The 25,936-nt window shown below is 43.6% G+C and overlaps 1 protein-coding gene across 1 annotated transcript in view; it reads left to right on the top strand.

The window, feature by feature from the left end:
- Positions 1–25,936, top strand: part of nrxn3b (neurexin 3b) — a gene marked incomplete at both ends in the record, with an annotated part of 330,192 nt that overhangs the window by 73,910 nt on the left and 230,346 nt on the right. Inside the window, 2 exons of the mRNA XM_083933978.1 lie at positions 15,000–15,438; positions 21,846–22,229. Of these exons, the coding sequence (XP_083790104.1) occupies positions 15,000–15,438; positions 21,846–22,229 (823 nt within the window). The remainder of the gene's footprint in view (positions 1–14,999; positions 15,439–21,845; positions 22,230–25,936) is intronic.

Raw genomic sequence — 25,936 nt, 5'->3', positions numbered from 1 at the left:
CCTTTCAACATTTCCTTCCTTAATCTAATTCATAACACTTACTGCAGTTTGTGTGTGAGAAAATATGCCCAAATTACTTCTGTCACGTGCAATTTGCAGCACCAGCTTGAGTGTGCTGCTGAAACGCCTCCCAATGGGCGGCAATCTGAAAGAAATATTTGCCTATGATGATACAGAAAAAAGCGTTGTTGTTTGGGGACATTCATAATGTATTCGCTGGCCTTCTAAGCTTGTGAGTAGAGCCCAAAAAGATATTAACTGCCCTGTTATTTACATTTTGCTCACCATTACTTATTCTGCAACAAGTCATGCTAATAAAGGGAGGACCGGTGGCTCCTCAGAGCTGTGGGAAAAACAAAGTCTACTTATTTTTGCTGAGCAGCATTCTCAGAAATACAATCATGGTTTAACTTCTTTGCGTAGGAACTGCGATATGGAACTTTGCTTTAATTGAAATGATCATATTCTCATTATCAGGGATTTCATATTTGCTGTTTGGAAAATGGTGATGGTTGATTTTACATGCGGTCCTCTGTATCTACCTGTGCTTTGTGTTTTTTAAAATTATATTTTAAAGCTTTGTTACAGTGTCAAAAGGAAGGTAATGCCATTTCAGCGTTAATGTGCCTTAGATCCCCCCACAGGCGCACTGCATTTGGGAAGAATGTGTTGTCTGTTGTAGGGGGGAGGATCTGGAATAGTCTTCCCTCCACAATAAGGGAACGCCCACATATTCCTCTTTTAAAGCTCGACTCAAAAAGTGGCTTAAATCAAATCAAAAGTGCGACCACCGACTCGACTGTGTCATATTGCACGTGACGTCTTATTTCATTGTTTGATCCTGTGTGGGTCTGGTGTCCTCCTGAGTGTCTTGTCTCTTCTATTGTTTTTTATTTATTTATTTTGTAGTATTTGTATTTTTTTAAGCAGGGACTACAGATGCAAATGAGCATCTTTGCTATAATCCGGCACTTTTACAGTGATATGTTGTTATCGTTGTTCATTAACGTGCACTGTCCCTAACAAATAAAGGATTGATTGATAGATTATTGGAATACTGCCAGAAAATATCAGACGGAGCACATAAAATGGGAAAAGTGTCGAGTTTGAATCCCATGTGAACCAAAGAAATGCCTTTTATTTAATGTATCAATATTTGCACCAGACACCTTATTAAGTTAACTGGAGCTACACTCACTCAGCTCTACCCTTTGATTTTAGATGCACACACACATCCACAAAATGATGATACCATTTGAACTCTATCTGCGACATATTTGTTATCATCAACCACAGGAATGGGACATCTTCTTCACAGTTTACCTTTCATGGCATCTCAAGAATGTGTGTCAACTCACTGTAACAAACACATTTAAGTGCACATAAGCATTACAACCAGGTCCTTCTTGGCCTTCGAAACAGCAGTCAACAAAACAGTTTTGTGATACCGAGTACGTTAGAGATGGTGAAAGCCACAGGAACGATCATGAAGTGATAAATAACAAATCATGGCCTCTGAGTTATTAACTTTAGAAACAGCTTAAATAGTTTCGTACTGAACTTAATGTGAGTTGAACCGGCAACCAAGTGAACATTATGAACTGAGGTAAGAATCAGCATTGAATGACACAGCATTATAAACAGTGATGCATTCACTCTCTGATGTACGTACCAAATGCATTTGAACTGATTCACTGAAAAAAGTAAAAAAAAATATAGACTATTCAATTCAATTCAGTTTTATTTATAGTGCCAAATCATAACAGCAGTTAGGGACAAGTTCAGGACACTTTACAGAGTAGGTAAAGACCACACTCTGTGACTTATTTATGATTTACAGAGACCCAACAATTCCCCCGTAGAGTACGGTGGCGTTGAAAACCTTCACTATAACAGACAGGAACGTCAGACAGACCCAGCTCTGTGGAGGACGCACATCTGTCTGCACCGGAGAGAGGAAGAGAAGGAGAGAGAGAGAGAGAGAGAGAAAAGACGGACAGATGGACAGAGAGAGAGACAAAGACAGAGACAAAGACAGAGACAGACACACTTCCAGTAACTATAATAATATCTATAGTAATGTGAATATGACTTATGTGTTATGGCAGTTAATACAGCAGAATAGCAGAAACAAGCACAGCTAAGGTGATAGATTATAACAGCAGCAGGAAGCGTCATGCAGGACCACGGCAGCAGGCACCACCACCATCAGCAGAGACCTGAGAGACGACAAAACACAAACAACTCCGGGGATATATTTAGACTATTTATATAAATGAACTAAAATATTTAAATTAGCAAAGTCACTCTAGGAGTTTCCACCTCTTACACCTTCAATTAACTGATATATATACAATTAAACAATATATACAGTATACATATACAGTCATGATACTATGAAATATATTTACACATGCCTACTCCGTAGTTCTACCACACAGTCGGTTTGATATGTCAACATTTCCCAGCCAACTACCAGTAATTGCTGATGTATTAACGCAGCTGTGTGCATCTTTTCCCTGTTCCAACAATCACCAGCTCTGATTTGGTCTAAATAAACCCTTGATTCACTGGCTCTACATGCTGTTTTCTCTGCTGTCTCCCTCTGCTGCTGCTGGCCTCGCGTGCTCCCGCTCTAGCCACTGAATGAGAGTCTGTCTCTGAGTAGTCTAACATAGCCAGATCTGTTCATACATTGTTTTACACATAACAAAATGAAGAAAATGACAATTTACTGTGTCGCCCAACCCTAAATATATCTACTATTTACTTTTTTTAACCTCCATACAGCTGATGGAACCATGGCCAAGGAATTCATATTACATTCGCCTGGCATCTCAACACCCTTCATAATATTTTTAAGTTTACTATAGGGACATCAATATGCCTCCGTGTCTCAGGCTGGCCCTCCTCCACCCTCTCGTCCTGGCTGTTTTTCCTTTCCATCACAACCTTCTCAATTTTGACAAGAGCCAGTAAGTCTTGTGATGTGCTGCCAAGCTCAGTTCGAGCACCAACGTGCCTTTCATTTAGCAGCGTTAGCTTCCATCCAACCCCCATAGACTCTCTTACTTGTTTTGAGGGTGCACACACACGGACACGCGTGCACACACAAGCAACCAATCACGTTTCGGGCTAAGAGAAAGTCACCTTGTCTGCATTGTTTTATATTTCGACTGACTGGCTCGGGCTGCTGTTCGCCCAGTTGTTACTACATTGGCTGATGCTTCTCTGAATGCTCTGACACTCTCCCTCACACGCACAAATACAATGCATATATCTGACCCAGACATGCATCTACAGTTATCTACAATAAGGCTCCGTAAATAAAAAGATAGCATATCCTGAGCATTGACTTCACCCAGTGATCATTAACATCACTGCTGTGTACGTTTCAGTCTGTGGCTCCCAGTTTACAATTAAGCAAAAACAAGTGCCAAAGTGATACACGCCTTCTTCTTATAGCAGTCTATTTCAAGCCATTTGTGTTTGAACTGTTGCAATGTGGGAGAATTTGTCGACTCACATTTTTTCGAAGGCCATGGAACTGTTGAAGCTTTTCCCCGAAGCTAGGAGTTGCATCAGTATTAAGCATAGTAATGAATTATTAGTCTGTGAACACAGAAACCGTACAAATACTGTATAAGTTATGCCTAATTGTTTGCATATGATTCCCCCACTGGTGGTGTGGTCCATACCAAGTAGTCAGGTGAAGAAAGTTGTCCTTGCTGATGCAGTAAATTCCCACACAAGGGCTGAACTAATCCTCGCCTGAGCCTCCCCCCTCATCCTGCAGTGTGGGCGACACACCCAATGTGATTATAAGGAGACTAAATCTAATATACTCTACCGCTTTTGGACAAACTTTGGCTACCTATGTTATCTAGTCTGTATATTTTGTGAAGCTTGTGGCATGTGTTGCTGCACAAGACATAGACATAGACATTAGCATTCATTTCAGTGTTTGCTTTACATTGATTTTTTTTCCTATGCAAAATGGAAAATATCTTATTCCATTGTACAGTTGCGTGCATTGAATTGATTTGCTCAACCACTCCTTGCCTCTCTCTCTCTCTCTCTCTCTCTCTCTCTCTCCCTCTCTCTCTCACTCATTCAATCCCTCTCAAAAAACATTGACAACTTACCTCATTCCCTGCATGCATGTAGTAAGACTCTGGCTTTGCCACTACGGCTTTCACAAGTTCACATAGAACTCTCACAGAGCCTAACGTTAGCTGGATAGCTGACATTAGCTCACGCTTATCAATTGTTCACGCTGACCTCTGCAAGACCAGCATAATGTTACCAGCGGAGCCACACAGACTTAACAGCTTCCTGTTTTGGAGTTCCTGGTGAACTCATGGAAGACATAACTGTATGCTAGCTGTGTGATGATGCCAGGCTACGAGTGAGCTGTTGACGGATGTAGGTCCAGGAGAAGACATCTTAGCGTTGCGTGAAGTTTAACATCGGTGAACTTTGACTGCAGCCTCAACACTAGCAAAGAAGTGTGTGTGGTAGGCCCCACATTGGCCGTAGTTGTCTTAGTGAGCCAAGATACACACACAAAAAAAATGCTGGCTGGCTATCTTTGTCTGCTCTTCAATATTCATTTTCCGCAAACTGATTTCTGTGTGCGTCACATCCTGCACTGCCCACATTCAGCAGGAATATCCCCACGGCAGGCGATGGAGTTTGCATGTTTCACCAAGGGTCGTGGTGCAGAGGCTGTTGTATCCTCCATTTGTTTCCATTATTATTCCAAGTGTGACTCAGCATGAGTTGGCCCTAGAGAGAGAGAGAGAGAGAGTGAGAGAGAGTGTGAGTGAGTGTGAGAGAGAGTGTGTGTGAGAGAGAGAGAGAGAGAGAGAGAGAGTGTGTGTGTATGTGTGTGTGTGTGAGAGAGAGAGAGAGAGCGAGCGTTTGGTGGACAGAATCATGGAGGTGATTCACCATGTGGTTGGGGAGTGGTAGTATTGTGCCATCCTCAACTGTTCATCTTACATTGCTCCATTAAGCAGGCCTGATGCCAGCTGCTAACCCAGGACTATGCAAACTGCTCACGACCAGCTGTGTGATCTCCCCCTCATACTTCCATTCATTCACAACGTCTCTTGAAGCCCAGCTTGAAGTGCGTGTTCATTTGAATCTATTCTTTCATCTTCATGTGCTCCCTATGCATCATCCCTTTGGCTCTTTGCTTCTCTCTTGCTCTCCCACACCATATGCATTCCTTCCTGCCCCCTCCACCTCTTCCTTTGGATTCAGTATCCCCCAGATAACGAGGGAATGATTCAGTTGTGTTTCGGCCCCTTGCTCAGATCAGAGTGCGTCAGTACTTCTGTATGACTCTGTGTACGTGTGTGTGTGCGTGTGTAATGTCTGGCGAGAGCGCATCAAATGCTACTGAAGCAGGAATGTTGGTGCACATTGGTCTTTGTCAGCTAGGAGATTTAGAAAAAAAAAAGTGCATCACTTAGAGCTGATGAATAAGCTGATGGAGCCATGTGTTGTTGCAGCGAGCGAATGCCTCCTTTCTCTTCTGTCTGACAACAAAAGAGATGCCGCATGCTGCCATCACAACCCCTCTCTTGTTCAGTCTCTGCTGCACTCATCTGCCCCCGTAGGCAACATGGGATGTCATCCACACACACGCACGCCCACACACACACACACACACACACACACCAACACACAAACCGGGTCCTGTCTATGCGCATGCTCTGCCATGTGTGCTGCAGCATTCCACGTGACCGAGGGCCAGTGGGCAGCCGCCCCAGCTCGCTCTCCGGTCAGCCTGATGTTTGCAGTGACTCCTGCACACACACACCCCCCTCACGCTATCCAGACCCTCCTGTCAAAGAAGGGCACCCGTGGCAACACTGGAGCTGTGCAGTGGCAACTTGTGTTAGACTGCGGGGGTGGCTGGGGCATGCGCTGTCATATCTGCTGAGAGAGGTGGAGCTGCATAAATGGAGGTGGAGGAACAGGAAGATGAGTAACAAGCAGAGAAGTATGTGAGGGTAGAAGGTGTGAGTACTGAAAAAGAGAGGCGAGTGACAAAATGAAGGAGAGGGCAGATGAGGGGAATGTCAGCGGCTGGGAGAGAGAAACAGAAACACTGATGGACGGAGATCAAGAGAATGATGAGTAAGTGAGAAGACGAGGAGAGAGGGCAAGAGACCAACGTTTGGCATTTGAGAGTAGCTTTGTCGTCATCAGTTTTGTCTTAGTCACCACAGTGTGTTTAGGCAACGCTTGTTTCCTCCTCCAAAAACAAATGCAAATGTCACCCTGTCCTATTAATTATTTCACTTTTTTAATGTCCCCCCTAGAGGGACATACAGTGATGGATGGGTACAAACCTTAGACTTTAATGGAATGCCTTCATCTTTTACTCTCACCCCCTACGGTTTATGCTAAGGTTGTTCACATAATTTGGTTTTAGGTGACACCTTCTAGGTATTTTTAAAGATACTTTTAAATTCTAGAGTCAGCGGTTCAGGGAGTATAAATGATATGATAAATGATAGCATATGAGAGGAATGATGTTTGTTGTTTGTTTTTTTACTGTTGACAAAATTAGAACGTGGTCTTTTCAGAGTGCAGCAAAAGCGGATAACTCATAATTCTCCCTTTTCCGAGGCTGTTTCTTAATCTATTGTGTAATCTTTACTTAGAGGAGCTTGGTCAATGTTCAGGACATAAAGATAGGTGAGCCTGTGAATGTCCTGATTTGTCCAGGTCATCGTTACCTCAAAGCAATTTCTGTCAAAAGCAAGTGGACTTGGTTATTTGTTATTTATTTCAACCACTCATCCAAGAGGCTTCATCAGTTCATGTACGCATCTGACCAGGCTGGGACTGGACCAGGACCAGGACCAGGCTGGGACTGGTCCGACTAGCTGGTGTTGAGATCCTGGTATTTAACCTCTCACAAGGCCGATGATGTCACTGAAACCCTTTGTGCTCCAAGTGCCAACGACCATCATTAGAGTGGCAGTCGTTGGTCAGAAGTTGGTTTCGACTTGGTCAGTGCTCTATTGAGTCTAAACGACCGTCGTTGGAGTCGTAGGAGGCCGTTTGTTAATAGTTGGTCTTTGAGGTTAGATTGTTGGGTCTCCTGGGAAGGGATGAAAGGGTAAGGGTTAGGTGCAAACAAATATTTTCTATGTAAAGATATAGAGCAGAGTGGAAGCGTCCTGAGCAGAGAATGAAGTCACTCTCCCTCTGTGCATGTGGAGTTTCTCTATTGTTCGCTGTCCTAGACGCTCCGGCTACACACGACATGTTAGTGCATGTGGCCATGAGACACATTCAATGTATTGGGATGAGAACTGTGTGGAGGCAATTCCAACACACGCCTTTCAGTATTTACAGCCGAGCACCTTTGACACAGATGAGACGGATGTAATTACAAAAAAACAAATTCACCCTCGCTGCAGTGTTCTTTCTTTGACACTTATGAGATGATCCTACACCGACTTTCTACAGGAAATGAAACACATACTGTTCACAGACTGTGAAAGGCTAATCCTGTCTTGTAATTTACTGCATTTGCTATAAAACAATATTCCTGTGATATGCTAACTTGCTTTGATTGAGTAACTTTTTTTTGTTTTACCTGAAATGTCAAAAATGCAGAGGAACAAAACCTAATTTTTTACCTTTAAGGAATATTTCAACACTTCAAAAGGCTCCTATGCTTCTTTCCAAGAGTTAAATAAGAGAATAAATACCACTCCCATGTCTTTACACTTAATATGAATACAGTTAGCGTAGCGCAAAGACTGGAAACAGAGGGGAACCGCTCGTGTGGCTCTATCCAAAGATAACGACATCTACCTACAAGCATACCTGAACTCACTTACGTTTTACCACTTGTCTTTTTTGATGTATTTTTGTGCCGGTTTATTTGCAGTTATGTTACATTTGGAATGAAGCTGATGATGAGACAACCGATTATTTATGTTTTTGTATTTTAAAAAAGGTTCATAACTTTATTATTATAAATTTATACAAACCTGAGGGCAAAAAAAGGCTACACTCTGATCAAAGATAGAATACTCCATAGCTGACTTTGAAAATGTTTATTTTCTGTAGCAAAGCGCATCATAAACCTACTTTGGCTATGATTGAGCATTTTGCCTAAGAAATCCAATTATGCCAATAAATGCTTTGATATAATCTGTCAAATCTGACGTCTCAATAAAAGTTATTGTCAGGTTACAAAGCAACTTTAAAGGTGGACATGGACACCTGCTGTATCGGAGTGTGTAGTTGTGGATGTATCAGCACTGATACATCATGGGGGCGACTGTGGGTCAGTGGCAGAGTGGGTCGTCCTCCATTCGAGAGATTGGTCGAGCTCCCCCCGGTCCACATGTCGAAGTGTCCTTGGGCAAGACACTGAACCCTGAATTGCTCCCCGTGCTGCACATGGGTGTGTTAATGTGGTGTGAATGGTTAGATCAGATGGTCTGTAGATGTCCACTGCCATCAGTGTGAACGTCTGTGTGAACGGTGAATGTGACAAACACTGTGAAAGCGCCTTCAGTAGTCAGAAGACTAGAAAGGTGCTATATAAGTCCATTTACCATCATGCATCCCACCATGCAACATTAGGGTTCAAATCAAATCTTTATTAGTCTCTCAAATAAACCTCACACATAAAAAGTAACCAATAAAATGTAAGTGCCATCACTGAAGTGCAACGGTATGATGGACAAGGTTAGTTTATGCTGGATAGGCGGAAAACAGCAACGTGGGGGAACTGTGCCCCGGCTGTAGAGCACGTAGTTCAGTATTGTACAAACAGCTGAAGTGTGTTATGAATGCAGTAATAGTGATGCTCAGTAGTCAATAGAATGGCCTACAGCAAACCAAGCTACCACTACGTTCAGTGAGATAAAAGCATTCTGAGGGCTGAGGGCCCTCTGTGTTTCAACCAGAACTGACATGAGATTAAATTATATATTATACCCTGCAATTAGGTGATGGAGGTGGGGATGTAGCTGTAGAGGCTGAGGTTGATATTTTAAGAGCAGCATTTGCAGGAAGGTTCGCAGCAAGTTCATGTGTCAGAGTCACCGTGTGTGTGTGTGCGTGTGTGCGCATGTGCGTGTGTGAGACAGGGTACCATGTTTTGTAATGCATAAAGTGTTGTGGCATAGCTGAAGCTGAGCAACATCTATTGTGTCACATTAAATGGTCACTACCCCTTGCCCCTATGGCCAGCGGTAGTTGGCTATAGGGGCGGTCAAGTCTAGGTAGTTGCCCGCTCAAACTCCTGCTGCCAGCCCATACGTTGGATAGATTTCGTTCCTTGTGTTTATAGTTTTGGAAAACTATCCAATTGAACTTTTCCACAAACCCTGGTTACTCAGGGTACTCCACAAACTTTGCTGTGGACTAGTATCTTTATGCTGTAAAACCTTTTACATTTGAAAATATGCATTAGTCATCTCTACATGCAAAGATAGATATGTTTTGTATAATGAATATACCAATAAAGAAATAGTCATGAAATGTCATTAGTATAAATGTTATAGGATTGTTTCTTCTTTTTCAACAAAAGTTTGTCCAGTTAGAAAATAAGTCTTCTGTCATCAGCTGTTCCAACAGTAAACTTCAACTTTGCTCCATTAAAAGTCTATTGTGCTCCATTAATGGGCGGCACGGTGGTGGGGTGGTTAGCACTGTCGCCTCACAACGAGAGGGTTCCTGGTCCGCCCTTTTGTGTGGAGTGTGCATGTTGTCCCCGTGTCTGCGTGGGTTTTCTCCGGGTTCTCCGGTTTCCTCCCACAGTCCAAAGACGTGCAGGTGTTGGGTTCATTGATGACTCTAAATCACCCGTAGGTGTGAATGGTTGTCTGTCTCTGTTCGTCTCTATGTGTCCTGTGATAGACTGGCGTCCTGTCCAGGGTGGACCCCGAGTAATATCACCATTTTGTCTGGAGAGACATGCTGCTGCTCTGTGTTTAAAATGTCAGTATACCTTCATATTGTGTTCTTTTGTGATTTGGGTGAACTAACTGATTATAGTGGTGCTATATTACTAGTCATATTGATCCCCAGTGATTATTACTGAAGATTATCTCTTGTTTCATCAGTTCTGTCACATCCAGTTTCATCATCTATATGTACCCACAATTGCTACATTGATCTGCACTTATACATGTACATACAGTAATACATACAGTTAGTGTGTTAATGTAAATAGAAATCTTCTTCACAAAGCTCCATGATCACCTTGTTTGTGTTTGTATCCTCACTCCCCAGAATTACCCCAGTCCTTCATTAATACTGGGGCTAAATCATGAGCTGACAGCATCTGGGGCCAGGGCCAAGAGGACATGAGCACTGATCTGAAGTAGATTAGGGAGGAGAGAGAGTGTGTGTGTGTGTGTGTGTGTGTGTGTGTGTGTGTGCCTGCGCGCGCTTGTCTGGTCGTGCACACTTTGCGCTTCCACCCACCTGCCCTTCCCTCACCCTTACCAGGACCCAATCAATACACCATCCCGGAGCAGAGATGGAGGATCTGGGCTTTATGGAGTCGTTACAGTCCCCTGTGCGTGCATTATGAATGGGCCCCATAAGGCTGTTGATAGGCCAAAGGATAGCGTAGCAAAGCACAGCCATAACAAAGGAAATGATGAGGTACACACAGCAGCTGCAGTCAGTTCCTCTTTTATGGCATCATTTCGATTACCTTATTGATCGGCCTGCAGCAGAACAGACAAAATCATAATCCAAAAACAGATCGGGGGCCGGCTGATTGAAAGATTAGTACGCCCCAGAAAAACATTGCAGTGCCCGGGAGAGTTTAAGACGTTCCACTGCCAAGAAAACTAATATAGACGGCAAGGTTTTCACGAGTGGAGCCGATAAACTGTGTCTTAAAAGAGTAAAGGAACAGCGTGTTTGGGCTCTGCAACCCAGTCGTCAGAATTAGTGTTTCCTCTCCTCACAGCAGCGGGGGCAGGCCAACACCTTGCCCCCCGCTCCCCCGACAGTCCTGTATTTGTAAGACCTCCCCATCCACGGCGACCTCCTCCCTAAGTGGAGTTCGGGGCTCATTCTACTACGTCGCCTGACTTTCAGACTACTTGCTCTAAGGGCGTGATCACACTGTCCTCCCGGACCACGACCCGGACTTTAGGGTACTTGTCCCCCCTCCCTCTCCCCCCGCGCCCTAGCCCCGTTTGTACTCACACTACCTGGGCCTCGGCCAATGCTTCTTTCTGTCCATACGCCATCACGCCGTAACACGTCACACGCATTGATCGCGTGTGTGTGGCTTTGTTTACAAATCTTTCCACAGACCTCGGAGTTTTTGTGCGTCTTGTCGACTGTTTTTGAATATTTTCATCCGACCAAATCTGCAGTAAACACTCCACCTCCGCATCACACCAACGTGAACCTTTCACCGCCATTGTTGTTGTTGTTAAATGTCCGCGCATGGTCCGTCCTTCTATTTACATGTCCGAACAGGCGCACATAACGCTACTGCCGTAGGGCTCGTGCTCGTACACGTGCGCACGCTCGTGCTCGTACATGTGCAAACGGCTCCGCTAAAGCCCACCTCTTTCAAGCGGGCCGTGGACGGTCCGCTGGCCGCAGTTGAGCGCGGAGCGGGTGCACTCACACGCTTAAAGGTACTAGACTTTAGCTGAAAAAACGGTTTTGGCCGCGGCCAAAAGGACAGTGTGATCACGCCCTAAGTGTTTAATATTGACACGGATGGTTTTACACTGGATTTAGTTGAAAGTGCTGCGTCTCATTCACACGATAGATGAACAGACAGATGGTTTTAGTCCCATTTCATATTAACGTTTCTGTAAATGCAGAAACGTACGACGCCAGCATTCTTTCCCTAGCGACTGAGCTGAGCTGTGCTTTGATTGAGACCTTGAGTTGTGTCACTGAGCTTCTAACTTTTCCCTCCATATCGAGCAACTAACACTTAATATTTCTCAGAGACAAACAGCCTTTGAGTGATTTACATCAGTGAACTACGCAGTGACCATCGCGGCACTGTTAAAAAAAGTTGGTCCATTGCAAATGAGCAGCAAAGGCTCTTCTTCTTCTTCTTTCTTTCTCTTTCATGTAATATTCAGTTTGGTCTCTTGCCTGAGAGAAGTATAAAAGCTCACTGAGAGTGGAACGCTAGGTATCTGGCTTCAGAAGAACACATAAAAACATCGGTTCTTCATCCATCAGTTATGGCGGATAAGGCTAAAATATTGCTGAGCTACAGGGCAGCCGCATCATTTCTGTGAAATATCATTCATCCCCGTTTCTCACTTGATATTTATCGGAATTCCAGAAAGTACATTGAATGTGTTTTGGGTGGATTTGACTCTGAATGTTGCTGCTGCTATTTTGGCAATAACCAGAGAGCCAGATTACGCTCACATTTTCTCTAATATCTAGAGGTTAGCTGATAATCACATGCAGACAAAAAGAACAAACAGAGATCATCGAGCCTTAAGCCATGAGTCATATTTAGCATGCTTAGCATACACTGCACCAGCATCAGTGTGGCTTTTTATAGCTGGATTAATTGCTGGAAACGTCCCTGTAGCAATCAGTTAGTCCACTGGTTCTCAAACTATGGTACTTGTACCATCGGTGGTACTCAAATTCTCTCTGGTGGTACTTGAAGGAATCCCCAGAATTAAAAAAAACTAACATTTATTACTAAATTAATATAATACTAAGAAAATACTATACTATACATCTCGTCAGAATTTGACTCCTACTCTTTCCTCTTACCAAAAAAGGGCATTGATGTCTACTAATTAGTACTTGCATTCTGCTTAAATCTGTCTTCTGTGTAATAAACTGGAGATGTTTGGAGTTTCCGCTGTCACCTCAGGCTAAAGGAAATTATGACATTTTTCACTATTTCCTCACATTTGATAGATAAATTCCGGCAATAGGCGAACATAAACATGCCACCAGTACTGCAGGGTTAGCTCACTTGTGAACCCACGCATAACATTGTATTGTACGTAAAAGGATTTTGCTGTAATTTGGACCCTTTAGGCTAAACAATGAAACCTCCGCACCGAACAAGAGGCCCGACACTGACAGCAGGCACATCATTTTATTATTATTATTATTATTATGCTCTTTATTTTTCACTAAAAAGAACTTTGAGTCTCTGGTTCAGTTCCTGATGAAATTCCACTTCTAACACAATAACATGTTTTTTGAAATCATACATTTTGTCTGATTACAATGCGAGAAATTATAGAGCTTGCTGATATTAATCATAAGCTAATTCCTAGCTGCCGGGTTTAATTACTAATTAATTACTGGGTCGGACAGCTGTGGTACTGTAGGCTGTGTCGTACTTCATTCAGACTGAATAACTCCCACATTAACACGGACTACCCACGCCTGTCGGACAATGTGACCGCTGACCATGATTAACCCCAACATCTATGCTTTCATTGTCAGTGTGTGTGTGTTCCGCTCCGCTCCGCTCTGCCACTGCGGTAATGGCGACGGCGCATGGCAACACAATAGGAATTTGTCTACGGAACAAATGATCAAGGGTTGAAGAAAAATAATAGTTAATCAGCAATCATAAATAATCATTACAGCCATAGTTCACATCTCTTTAGCCTTGTGTTCGTACATTCACGTAGTGTACTATGATGCACGTGGTCTACATTTACTGCATTCAAAATGAACTTCATTAGTACTGTGTGGTGCGTTACCAGTAGATTAAGTGCTCGACAAAGTGTGTGGTGAGTATTTTGTTGTGTGTCATGTTCAGGAGATTAAGTGTGGTCATTAACCGCATTGACGGCTACATCACTGTGTTTGTGCTCTACATACACACACACACACACACACACACACACACACACACACACACACACACACACACACACTCACACGTGTAGGTCTATTTTGAAAGCCAGTGGCACATACTGGCTTTACAGCATTTAATCTTCACAATCTCTCCCTCTTTTCCTCTCTATTTGCCTGCTGACATATTTTCTTTCTCGTGCTGTTTTCTTCTCTTCCGCCACCAGCTCGTCTCTCTCTCTCTCTCCCCCTCTCTCTCTCTCTCCCCCCGGTTGTCTCTTCCCTCCCCCCCTCTCTCGTCAGTCCTCCTCAGAGCTCGGGTCACCTGTGTTGATTTACTGTCAAATCTTCCAGGATTATCGGTAATCCCACAGCAGTAAAATCTGTTTGCTGACAGCTGTGCTCCCTCTAACAGTGTTGCTGTTTCCTGCACACACACTGCCCTATATACCAGAAAAAGCTTGTCTTCCTCCACAGAAAGGAAAAGAAAAAAACCCATTAATTTTCCGCCTCAATGGATTTCAAATGACAATATTCTACTCTCCTTTTCAGTGGTCTTTTGCTTTATTTGACTATAATGTGGGGCTGCTTTCTACGTTTGTGGATTAGGAGGTGGAAACAAATTTATTGTGGATGAACAGGCATAATATTCTCCCACGGGGTCACGGATACTCTCTTGGGGGGTTTTCACCCCATCTTTACAATGACTGCCGTTTTTGAACATTACAGAGAACGACTTACTAATAATTTAGTCACACGCAGTCAGCAGGTGTTCAATCTAACAAAAGTGCAGTGATGCATTTGTGTACAATCTCCTTTTCATCTGGGATAAATTGGAGTTGGAATAGAAAATGAGTGAGAAACAAATTGGGCCACACACGCCTTAGAAGATATTAGTTTTATCGATCCAGCTGTCCTCAAATTGGAAATATGTAATATTACTAGAGTATGATATTATGGTTTGCAATGGAGTGCAATCCGTTCACATGGAAATAAATATTCAACCATAACTGCACTTGTGAATTCTCCCCTTTTGTTGTGAAGAAACTAAATGCAAAAGAAAACCCTCAAAAACAATTCACACTGAGGTATAATCATCCTTTACACGTGCATGACATGTATTTGCGATCTATTCATGAGAAGTCTCAAACCCATGTACTGTGTATCCTCCCCAGGTGGTGTACAAGAATAATGATATCCGTCTGGAGCTGTCTCGCCTCGCCCGCATCGTGGACCCCAAGATGAAACTCCAGGGCGATGTGGTCTTCAAGTGCGAGAACGTTCCCACCCTCGACCCAATCAACTTCGAGACGCCGGACTCCTACCTGGCTTTGCCAAAGTGGAACACCAAACGCGTGGGTTCCATCTCGTTTGACTTCCGCACCTCCGAACCCAACGGGTTGATACTCTTCACCCACGGCAAGGCTCAGGATCGACGGGACGCAAAGGGCCAGAAGAACAACAAGGTGGACTTCTTTGCGGTGGAGCTGCTGGATGGAGGGCTGTACCTGCTGCTAGACATGGGCTCCGGAACCATCAAGGTCAAGGCCACGCAAGCCAAGGTCAATGATGGCTCATGGCACCACGTGGACATCCAGAGGGACGGACGCTCAGGTAAGGATGGAGGGGAAAGGGAAGACATCAGTAGTGGTGACTGAAACTTTTCTGCAGTTGGCTACTTTTATTCACAGTTTACCAACCGAAGAATTATAAACATGTTGCCTTTGGCTCAAGTCTATATGAACTTATCGGCAGAGCAGACTAGGCACCTAACAAACTGTTGAGCACAGAGTAATCATGCCAAGAGAACTAAAATACATCCTAAAATACTGAGTAAGTGAAATGAATACACGTTCTTTTCTGCAGTACTGCTGTGGTGACTGTGTTCTGTATGCTCCTTCATTCATTTCAAATCTGAAACTTACATTTTGGGGAATAAAATATCATTACAGGCCTAAAAGCAATTCATTTATTGATTATTTCAGGTAAGTTATCCTCAATGCTCATCACTACTCAAGGCCAAAGTGATATTTTCTAGTTGCTAACAGTGTCAAACCCAAAGGTACTGAATTTAAAATGAAAAAAAATATGGATTTGAGAGGCTGTAACACATAAATAACAGCATGACCCTCAGCTTTTTAAACTCAGCTGAACTTCTTGTTCAGTGCTAAATAGCAAATGATAGCATGCTAACATGCTAATGCAAAATAGTGAATATTGTACACATTGGTGTGCTAAATCTTAGCATTGTCACTGATGATTATGCTAGCATGCGGAAGTTAGCATTTAGCCAAAACATCACTGTGCACCCTCACAAATGGATGGAGACACCCAGCGCTCGGGCGTGAGGCGGGGTCCACCCTGGAGAGGACGCCAGTCTATCACAGGACACATAGAGACGAACAGAGACAGACAACCATTCACACCTACGGGTGATTTAGAGTCATCAATGAACCGAACACCTGCACGTCTTTGGACTGTGGGAGGAAACCGGAGAACCCGGAGAAAACCCACGCAGACACGGGGACAACATGCAAACTCCACACAGAAGGGCCCCAGCCGGGATTCGAACCTGTAACCTTCTCGCTGTGAGGCGACAGTGCTAACCACTTCTACTAAAAATGCAAAATTGAAATAGGTGATCATTTCCAGTGCCATTACCTTGCAACTTTGCCATTCTTCAAATTTAATAATGACACTCAACTGGTTTTGATGAACTGGAATTGTTTAGTCTAAGGGGAATACAAATTAAGAATAACACCTAGAATAAGTCTGACAGTGTAGTCTCGCCGTAACTGTAAAAATTGATCTGCACCAGCTGTAAGCATCCAGGCTACAATCATGTTACTGCTAATTTCATCTTTTTCCTGCATTACAACCACAGGATACTGTACATTTCCTCAATATATTAATTTCAGCGGTGATTTATTGCCGGGCTAAAGTCGTGCTTTCTCTAGATAGCTACTGGTTCTTTTTCCCCCCTCGCTTCCTCCCATCCATATGTCCTCTGACCTGGAAACATGGCCACATACACAGAAAGTATTAGAAAAGATTATGTTAGAGAAAAAAATGCTACAAACTTCTGTTGCCTTGAGCTTCAAAACCCAACACAATCTCTGCATTAGGTGGGATCCTCCAGAGAACTAGGGTGTGTTAGTCGGTGCTACAGCCTGTGTTATATATCAGGTTAGAGCAGCCAATTTAGCCGTGTGTCAGAGCTCGCTGCTTTGATTAATCACCGGCGCAGCCCCCAGCGCGATAGCAGAGAAGAAAGTGGGATTTTCACAGGGAAAAAGAGGAATGTGACAGATATATGGATACCAGACTGAGGGATGGTTAAGAACAGGCATAATCACACTTGTAGCTTGAGTGAAATGTTAATGGGAGTTGCAAGCTTATTAAATTTCTCGTCCACAAAGATCTCCAGCCAGAATCTCTCCGTCTGGCTGCAAGGTGAATGTTAAATGTGAGAACTCACGCTGTATGCTAAATTTGGGCTTTGTGTGAAGAGTGATCTTTTCATCTCTTCGCTACATTTACTCGACCTCAGCGCGGGCTGACAGAGAGGTGCAGATGGAGCTAATATTGTACCAGTGACAGTTAAGTAAAACCCGTATTTTAAAGTGTTTATATTTAAAGGTCAACTCTGTAATTATCAGGCCACATTAAAATATCTGTAACAGCATCAGATTACCTAAACTATGCACTATGACTTATGTATGATTTACATAGACCCAACAATTCCCCCGTAGAGTACGGTGGCGTTGAAAACCTTCACTATAACAGACAGGAACGTCAGACAGACCCAGCTCTGTGGAGGACGCACATCTGTCTGCACTGGAGAGAGGAAGAGAAGGAGAGAGAGAGAGAGAAGACGGACAGATGGACAGAGAGAGACAAAGACAGACACAAAGACAGAGAGACAGACACACTTCCAGAGATGCGAGCAACCAAACAGTAACAGTAACTATAATAATATCTATAGTAATGTGAATATGACTTATATGTTATGGAAGTTAATGCAGCAGAATAGTTGGAACAAGCACAGCTAAGGTGATAGAATATGAAAATGATAATTATGGCAAACATGATCAATGTTGAGGAGCGGCAATAGCAGCTACGGTACAGCGAGACACACCACTGATGGTGTTTTTATGGCTACAAATTTTATAATTTATAACACTAGTGGCAGTATATATGACTAATTGTTATAGTAGTAGCAGTAGTAGTACATAGGCTAAACCTAGCCAGAGACCAAAGCGGTGTTTTGTACCAGGCTGTGTCACATGCTTATTTCTGCTGTAGAGGTGGACATTAGATCCATGGGGATTGATTTGCGTTTTAAGCCCGCCTGAAGTGGTCACCTGAGGAACTGCAGTTTTCTGGTGCCTGCTTAGAGTCGCACAGTAAATTACAACCACGTCGTTTTCATTTTAGCTTTTGGCTTTAAAGATTTCGGCCTGGGGGGAAAAAGGTGATGAGCTGAACCATTTTAGCAAATAACATGGGATGGATACAGTATGTGAAGTAAAATGCACAGTACAGCAGAGTTGATGCTCTCGCTGCTTTTGCACTAAAAGTAAATGTGACTCTTTGTTTCTTACATTCTTAAACGCTTCTGATCAGATAAGGATTTGAACTATGTGATCCCTGCAGAGATGTAGATTAATTTAGTGTTCTGTAGATGTATAAAAATACATAACTTGACTCACTGAATAAACCTGGTAAAATCTATTTAGTGTTGTGGGGCCCTTTGCGCTCTCTTCGAGCCAGTCAGGTGGTTATTCACTTGGATGCAAGCTTATTTTTCCCTTGACTGATTTTTGTTTTTCAGCCCCTTTCTCGGTTTTTATGACTCAAATAGAGTTCCCCTGAAGAGGTTGTTGCAGAGTCTGTGATCAGAGCAACCTTGGCTGCCAAACACAGATTTGTACCTTACCATACCGCATCTTTCCATAGCGCAGGTGTGCTCTGCTATTTCTGTCAGCGTTTTCACCTTGCTCTCTCCAGCACCTCCGACATCTTCTGTTTGCAAAATAACCAGAAGTGATTAATTATTAATCCTTCCTTCATTCTCACCTGTTAGTCTCACATTCTGCATGAAAATATCCTTCTTGTTTAGTCTTGAAATATATTTTTTGTAGAAGTGCCACACATTAGTCGTGTTTCTATTCACATGTGTTTATGTGCATTTTAAAGTATTGCGTTAGATGTGAAAAGTCAATTAAAACTTCAGCTGGGACGAAAAGGTTTTACATTCTTTTGATGAGGTTTATGCTGAAAAACCATTTGTGCACTAAATGGGAAAAGCATGCATCCTGAAAAACGAGTGAACCTACTTTAATGTATTGGGGGGGGGGGGGGGGCTAAATTACATGATATCGGATCAACTTGAATACTCGCCAATACTCGCCAAAATCTCATTTACGTGCATATTGAACTATTGCAGTAGTTAATGAGGATAAAACTGAGATAATTGTTTTTGGCGCTAAGAAAGAAAGGTTTAAAGTCATCCAGCACCTTCAATCACTGTCCCTGAAAACCTCAAATAAAGCCAGAAATCTTGGGGTTATTATGGATTCTGATTTACATTTCGACAGTCACATCAAATCAGTAACAAAATCAGCCTACTATCATCTTAAAAATGTAACAAGACTTAGAGGGCTCATGTCAGCTCAAGACTTAGAAAAACTTGTCCATGCCTTCATAACCAGTAGGCTAGACTACTGTAACGGTCTCCTGCAGCTCGTTCAGAACGCTGCTGCTCGAGTTCTAACAAAGACCAAAAAATGTGAGCACATTACACCAATTCTTAAATCATTACACTGGCTTCCTGTACGTCAGAGAATTGATTTCAAAATCCTCCTGCTCACATATAAATCACTTCATGGTCTAGGGCCGAGGTATATCACTGATATGCTCCCACTACATAAGCCTTCTAGATCACTAAGATCCTCTGAGACCAATCTGTTCGTGGTTCGCAGAGTAAACTCAAATCAAGGGAAAGCATCTTTCAGTCATTATGCAACAAACAGCTGGAATAAACTTCCTGAAGATGTGAGACTTTCACCCACTCTGACCACTTTTAAAACTACACTGAACACTTTTATGTTCACCTCAGCTTTCTGCTAAATCTTCGCACTTTTAACGTCCGCACTGTTTTGATTATTGTCTGTGTTTTTATTCTCTTTGTCTTTCTGTAATGCATTTGAATTCATGACATGTTGTGCTGTGAAGCACTTTGAGTCTGCCTTGTGTATGAAAAGTGCTATACAAATAAAGCTGCCTTGCCTTGAATACTCGCCAATACTCGCCGCTACCTGATCCAGCATTTAAGGCAAACACTTTCTGCCGATAAACATTTCCACTGGGAATGGGTGGGAATCAATACAGCCTGATTTTGATTTATTTAATATTCTTTAGTAAAGCAGGTGCAAGATACAGATGATTTCATATGTAAGTTATTGCCACATACGTCTTTTAAATCAAACTTAAAACATATTAGCGTATGCTGGGTTCCCTATCCGTTATAACAACAAGATCACCAGTGTCTTTGCGCTGGAAACGTCCTGGAAAATGGTCTCTAGAAAAGAGTGGGAACCCTGAAAAGCCTTTGCTGAATAAGTTCTGATGTAGTGAACATTTAACTCACATGACTCATCAGCTGTCTCCGCGGTCGGCGTCTTCTCTGATATTGCTAAAACTTTGTCTGGACAGCATGAAACATGGCCAGAACTAGCTGATATGAAAGACGAATTACACTTTTGACCAATTGAACCAAAGATTCCTGAAGACTTCTCCATTCTTTTTTTGCCTACGTAGCCTGCAGCAGCAACGTCTGCCGAGCTAATCTGTAGCCTAGTTTATTCGCTTCAAACCATTCATTCATCTTCATCCAGCGGGGGGGCTGGAGCCTATCCCAGCTGGCATCGGGCGTGAGGCGGGGTACACCCTGGACAGGACGCCAGTCTATGACAGGGCACATAGAGACGAACAGAGACAGACAACCATTCACACCTACGGGCAATTTAGAGTCATCAATGAACCGAACACCTGCACGTATTAAGGGCCTACTCACACTGTCCTTCTGGCCGGGGCCAAAACCGTTTTTTCAGCTAAAGCCTAGTGGGCTTTAGCGGAGCCGTTTGCACATGTACGAGCACGAGCATGCGCACGTGTACGAGCACGAGCATGCGCACGTGTGCGAACACGAGCACGAGCCCTACGGCAGTAGCGTTATGTCCGCCTGTTCGGACATGTAAATAGAAGGACGGACCATGCGCGGACATTTAACAACAACAACAATGGCGGTGAAAGGTTCATGTTGGTGTGATGCGGAGGTGGAGTGTCTACTGCAGATTTGGTCGGATGAAAATATTCAAAGACAGTCGAAAACTTTCTGTGGAAAGGTTTGTAAACAAAGCCACACACACGCGATCAACGCATGTGACGTGTTACGGCGTGATGGCGTATGGACAGCAAGAAGCATTGGCCGGCCCTGGCAGTGTGAGTACAAACGGGGCTGGGGCGCGGGGGGGGGGGGGGAGAGGGAGGGGGGACAAGTACCCTAAAGTCCGGGTCGCGGTCCTGGAGGACAGTGTGAGTACGCTCTTAGACTGTGGGAGGAAACCGGAGAACCCGGAGAAAACGTACTCATACACAGGGAGAACATGCAAACTCCACACAGAAAGACCCCAGCCGGGATGCGAACTTGGAACCTTCTTGCTGTGAGGCTTAAATTGAAAGGAAGCACACCTGTTTTAAACTGAGGGCAATAAAAGTAACTTGTTTTCAATGAGGTTCCTGTTATCTCAAGCAAGCAAGTGCTGTTTTCTGGCAGCGAGCAAAATAAGGCGGATCACTTCACTAGTAGAACATGACACAAAATCACCAAGAAAGAAGTGACATTAACTCACTCCCCCGGCAGTCTGTTTTTAAAGCATATGCTAGAAGTATGACATGACATGTACATGTTTTCAGTGTAGACCAGCATTTAATAATGATGTCTTTTCTTCCTTCAGGTATCATCTCTGTAAACAGCCGCCGGACCCCTTTCACTGCCAGCGGGGAAAATGAGATCTTGGACCTGGAGGGGGACCTTTACCTGGGTGGTCTGCCTGACAGCCGGGTCGGGCTGGTGCTCCCCACCGAGCTCTGGACCGCTATGCTCAACTACGGCTACGTGGGCTGCGTCCGGGATTTGTTCATCGACGGGCGCAGCAAGGACATCCGACAGATCGCTCAGGCCCAGAATATGACTGGCATCAAGTCCACGTGCAGTAAGGTGACGGGGAAACAGTGCGACAGCAACCCCTGCAAGAACAACGGAGCGTGTAAGGAGGGATGGAACCGCTTCGTCTGTGACTGCACTGGAACTGGCTTCTGGGATAGTACCTGTGAGAGAGGTGAGACTTCTTTCCAACCATTCCCCTCCGTCGCTTCTCTCTTATTGTGATCATTTTAAAATGTTATTGGGTTTGTCAGAAGGCTTATTGATTTCTTTAGTAAAGGACTTTTTAAAGAGGGCACAACAGCTGCACTCCGTCTACGTGCTAGAAATCTATTCGCTCAGCGTGCTCATGGAATAGTTTTTTACTCTCCATCAATATGTTTGTGGAAGATGCAAAGTGCAAAAGTATTGACAGAAGTAGTTTGACAAAGTTGAAATATATTTTCTGGCATCCTAAAGTCGCTGGTGAAGTGGCAGCGATGTAGCCGCTGTTCGCAGACAATAGCTTTTCCGAGCAAAGTGGACAGTGCTGTGTTTGAGAAGACAGGCTGAAGTGGGACCTGGGACTCTTCCCTCACAATATTTATGAAAGCTTTGTTGAAAGATTTAATAGGATTTCACTTTTCTGCCAAGTGGCTTTGGCAAAGCAAAGTGTTTTTTTTATTTTTTATTATTTGCCGGGGAAGGTTCTTCAGTGGAATTGAACTTCTCGGCTGCTGAAGCGGGCTCTCCTTGTCGGGATTTTAAGAGCTTGGATGCATGAAGCTTTTATGAGACGTCGTAGATAGGGACACTCGGAGCTGCGGGAGAGTATGTTATCGGACTGTTGTTCAGATCGTCCTTCACTTTTTTGTGCTATTTCACAGATATTTCCAAGGTTCAACAGAGCCCTTTAAGTACTTTCCTAACAACTTCAGGTGTGTAAAGAAACATGTTGGAGGAATAATGAGTATCAGGGGAGCAGGTTGTTAGAATCAGCAGTAAGTGTGACTGCAGGAGGCTGATGGGATGGTAGTGTTTCAACGTCGATGATTGGAAAAGAATAGTTATGAGCATGTACCTTACATTGACAAAGAGCCACGTTATAGACTGTGAAGGACTGAAACGTGTCCCTCCTGTGTTGTTAATGTACCTTTTTAAATAATTAAAACTAATGTAGAATATCTGTAATGTAGAGTACATGTTCTGCTCTGATGTGAAAGAGCTAAACCTCCAGTGGGAGCCCAGTTGGGAAGCTTGGGCTGTCTGATCCTGTTAACCTTGTCTCAGCCAGACTGTTATCTATTTTAGTAGCACTCCCATGATGTTGTATCGGCACAGAGCGCAGAAGGCAGCGGTGTACTGCGTAAAGAAACACTAAATCTGAGCCAATGTGCCTCAGTGAACTTCTACCCACAAGAAGAAAACATTAAGTCATATGTCCCTGATGCTCCATACACTCTCATTCTTCTTCTGTCCTGTTTCGCTGCCGCCCACACATCGGCCTTGGAGCAGTCGTATCTCTGCATTCAGTGAGTGCTGTTGCTGCCGGGCGATAACCCGAGGGATCACAGGCTTGCCCCGAAGTTCTGGAGCTGCAGAACAAAGCTTCAGTCTGTTCAGCAACTGATTTCTAGTTTACAGTGAGACTTGAGGTGTGGTAAAATGCGCTGATGTTGGTAATGCTGTCACGGCCGAACACATGCCTCTGCATTTTTTTGTTTCTTGGTTCAAATACTGAATCCCTCCTTGTCAGTTTGCTTGTTCTGAGGTATGTTGCTACAAATTGAAGGCATGTTGAAATCGTTCTAACACACAGTATAGTTGAAATGAATCAACTTTAATAATCAATTAATCATTTTAGAGGTGCACTCCGGCAAGTACTCTGTACTTAAATAAAACTGCCAGTGCAATGTTTATACATGTATTTCCCGCCAATTGTTCTATATTTTACAGGATTAGATTTTTAATTCTGATGCAACAATGTATAAGCAGTATTTACTGTTGTAGCTGGTTGGGCTGGAATTACTTTTAACTGCTTTTATCTCCTGTGCTTCTCAATATGTCGGTCAAAGGGTCATAAGATATACTAAACTACAGTGAACTGAGTGTAACTACCTGGTAATGTTGTCCACTAAAGCGTATTGTCCTGAGGCCAGCATATTTTGAGGGGCGGGACAAATACCACAAAGACCAAACGTACAAGTGTAGACAAACAACACAGGAGAAATGAATACTGTTGGGCAGTAAACATTCATCTGTATATACATCTATCCTCTCTCCATGAATGCTTCAGCCCTATATTCAGAGCAAGAGCCTGAGCAAGTACTCCACCTTGTGCTGACATTTTTACTTCTGTGGATATTCTGTATCATAGCAGTCGGACTAAACCACAGCCTCTCAGCTGAACAAAAGTTGTACCTCCAAAGCGCTCCACCACTCCCTTCGCTCTAGCGCCCCCCCTGGTGTATGCAGCACGGCATAAAGCACGCCCATCCACCAATGAGAATTTGGTCGGACAAAAGCACATTAGCCAACCAACCAACCATTAGACTTCATCCCTAGCATAAACAATGGTATTATCTGTATCATATCAATGAGACATCCCCCCTCCCGATCGTCCTTTGGGCCTTTTCTTAGTGGTAACAGTGTGAACAGAGCAACCTAGATGTTCTCCCCGCTGCTCTTTATGGGGGATCAGTAATTCCTACTGTACGTTCTGGGTCTGCTCTGTGGTTGGGCCTGAACCACCTGAACTAACTCAGCTAGTGTTCCCATGAGTGCCAAGGCACAGCAGCTCAATACTGGAGCCCTCTCAGTTTGCTGTACTGCTCACTTTCTCACGTAGAGTCAGGTTGGCCACCCTGTGGAGGAATCCCATCTCAGGGCTGCTTGTGTCAGCAATCTTTTTTTTCCCCATAGTCACCTCCCAAAGCGAGCCACCGCGGATAAACGGTCGGAAAAAAGACTGAGCGGTAAATTGAGAACTTTGATTTGGACCGCCTGTCCTCAGCCCTAAAGCCCACTCCTTCTGCTACCAGCAATCACTTTCAAGAGCTCACGTGAACTGAGCAGTGCCCTCATTCTGAATGTTTGACCCTCAGCTATAATCATGGGAGGTCACAGTCTGGTTAAACCAGGGCGACAACATCATCTGCACATAGCACAAGGTCTGGATGTTGGCAAAATAAATGTACAAATGAGTCTGATTTCATTAGCTTCTACATTCCCATATGATTACTGACATTACAGTTCACAGTAGATTATTTTTAAAGCTAATTCGTGTCTGCTCCCGAGCAGTCGCCCTTCAGATGAAGAAATACTTAATATGAAGTATTGGGCTTAATAAGACGTGGTATATTCTTCTTCTTCCTTAATCAAAATGAATGTGCGACACTTTGGATCGTATGGAATTGTATTAGTCATGCTGGTAGAATAGTTCATTTTCCCTCTCCTCCATGCTTTTAAGCAGCCCCTGGAGCTCCCGAGTGACAATATCAAACAACCACTGAGATGTATTCACACATGGCGCCTGCTATTGATCTCCAGCTTGTATACGGTACAACAGAGAATTGTGCTCGTATGATGAGACAAGGGGTGTGGAATGATTGAGATCGGCGCTCGCTTTGGGAGCGTAACCAAGGTTATACATTTACATTACAATGATTGGCCTTTGCTTGTGACACTATGCTAGAATGTAAATAAGCCATTTTCTCTGTCTTTGTTCAAATGTTGAGATCAGCCTAGCACCACATGTTTTGGTGATACTATTCAAATGGATTTCCGTGGCACACATCGGAAGTATTTGTCACATTGCATCGGCCTTGTTTGCCCAGTTTTCAGCCACAGTGTCATCATACATCTATGAGAGCTCGGCCTTTTTAACTATATGTTTTAAACAAA

This window comes from Echiichthys vipera (genome assembly GCF_963691815.1).
Source record: "Echiichthys vipera genome assembly, chromosome: 19".
NCBI classification, from domain to species: Eukaryota; Metazoa; Chordata; class Actinopteri; order Perciformes; family Trachinidae; genus Echiichthys; species Echiichthys vipera.
Note: the sequence above shows the minus strand (reverse complement) of the source record. Positions and strands in the feature narration are given on the sequence as shown.